A 1,148-nucleotide genomic window follows, 5' to 3' on the forward strand; every position below is an offset into this window, starting at 1 on the left:
TGTGTGTGTGTGTGTGAATGCGCGTGTGCGCGTTGGGTCGACATTGCCATTGCTGTGCACACGGTCACAGTTCAAATCCCCTCCCGAGCCACCTCGCCGTCCAGCAACTACGTGCACAAGTGCACAAGTGTGTCGACTTACAATCCACATTTGGATGAATCGCAGAGGATTGTGCTTGTTCTTGTTGTGCTCGCTGTGGCGAACGCCAGTGCCCTGTTGATGGTGTGTTGGCGTGATGAAAGGCACAGATGAGACTCAAAAGTTGATGCGTTGATGGCGGGCAGAGAGAGTGTGTATGTGTGTGTGTGCGAGAGGGAGGGAGAGAGTGTGTGCGAGAGGGAGGGAGAGAGAGTGTGTGTGTGAGTGAGTGAGTGAGAGAGAGACTGACAGGCAAGGCAACAGACAGACAGACAAAAAAGGGACACACAACGTATGTTTTCACACACCCTCCCCACAACGCACACACACACACACACACACACACACAATATACACACACCGCGGTCATGAATTGAATGGAGCCGCGGGAGAGGGTTTCCTCGGTGCCCATGGAGTCCTTGTGAGTGAGCTTGCCACTGACGACGTACGTACAAATCTCCATGTTGGCGTGCGGGTGGGTGCCAAAGCCGCGGTTCGGCTGCACGAGGTCGTCGTTCATGACGCGCAGCACGCCAAAGCTGTTCCTGCTGCGGTCATGGTACTCTGCAAATGAGAAGTGGAAGCGGCTCTTGAGCCAGTTCGCGTTTGTCCAGCGGCTGTCGCCTTTCGGGTTGGACGGGTTTCCAAACCAGGCTGGGTTGGGCTCCGACACAAACAGCGTTGACGCCGGTACCACCTCCACACGTGCGCCCATCCTGTCTCGGCCTTGGTCTTGGTGCTGTGGGTGCTGTGGGTGCTGTGGGTGCTGTTGTTGTTGATGTGCAAAGCAAACTCCGTTGTTGTTGTTGCTGTTGCTGTTGTTGTTGCTGTTCGTTGCGACGCTGGAGGCGGCGATAGACACTGGTGTTGAGGTGAAGAATGAGGCAAACGCCAATGCCAAACTACAACAGCACACCAGAGACAGCCGCGCGACGCGTCGTCGTCTGATGATGGTGATGACTGCGAATGATGATGACAAGTGTGGATGACGAGCGAGAGATAACGTGCGA

The 1,148-nt window shown here is 55.3% G+C and overlaps 1 protein-coding gene across 1 annotated transcript in view; it reads right to left on the reverse strand.

Moving 5' to 3' along the window:
* PTSG_07803 (pirin) overlaps positions 1-1,136 on the reverse strand; it is a 2,063-nt gene extending 927 nt beyond the window's left edge. Inside the window, exons 1-2 of the mRNA XM_004991547.1 lie at positions 500-1,136; positions 142-213 (exon numbers count right to left, since the gene is read on the reverse strand). Of these exons, the coding sequence (XP_004991604.1) occupies positions 142-213; positions 500-853 (426 nt within the window). The 5' untranslated portion in view covers positions 854-1,136. The remainder of the gene's footprint in view (positions 1-141; positions 214-499) is intronic.
* Positions 1,137-1,148: the final 12 nt, after the last annotated feature.

This window comes from Salpingoeca rosetta (assembly GCF_000188695.1).
Source record: "Salpingoeca rosetta unplaced genomic scaffold supercont1.19, whole genome shotgun sequence".
Lineage (NCBI taxonomy): Eukaryota > Choanoflagellata > Craspedida > Salpingoecidae > Salpingoeca > Salpingoeca rosetta.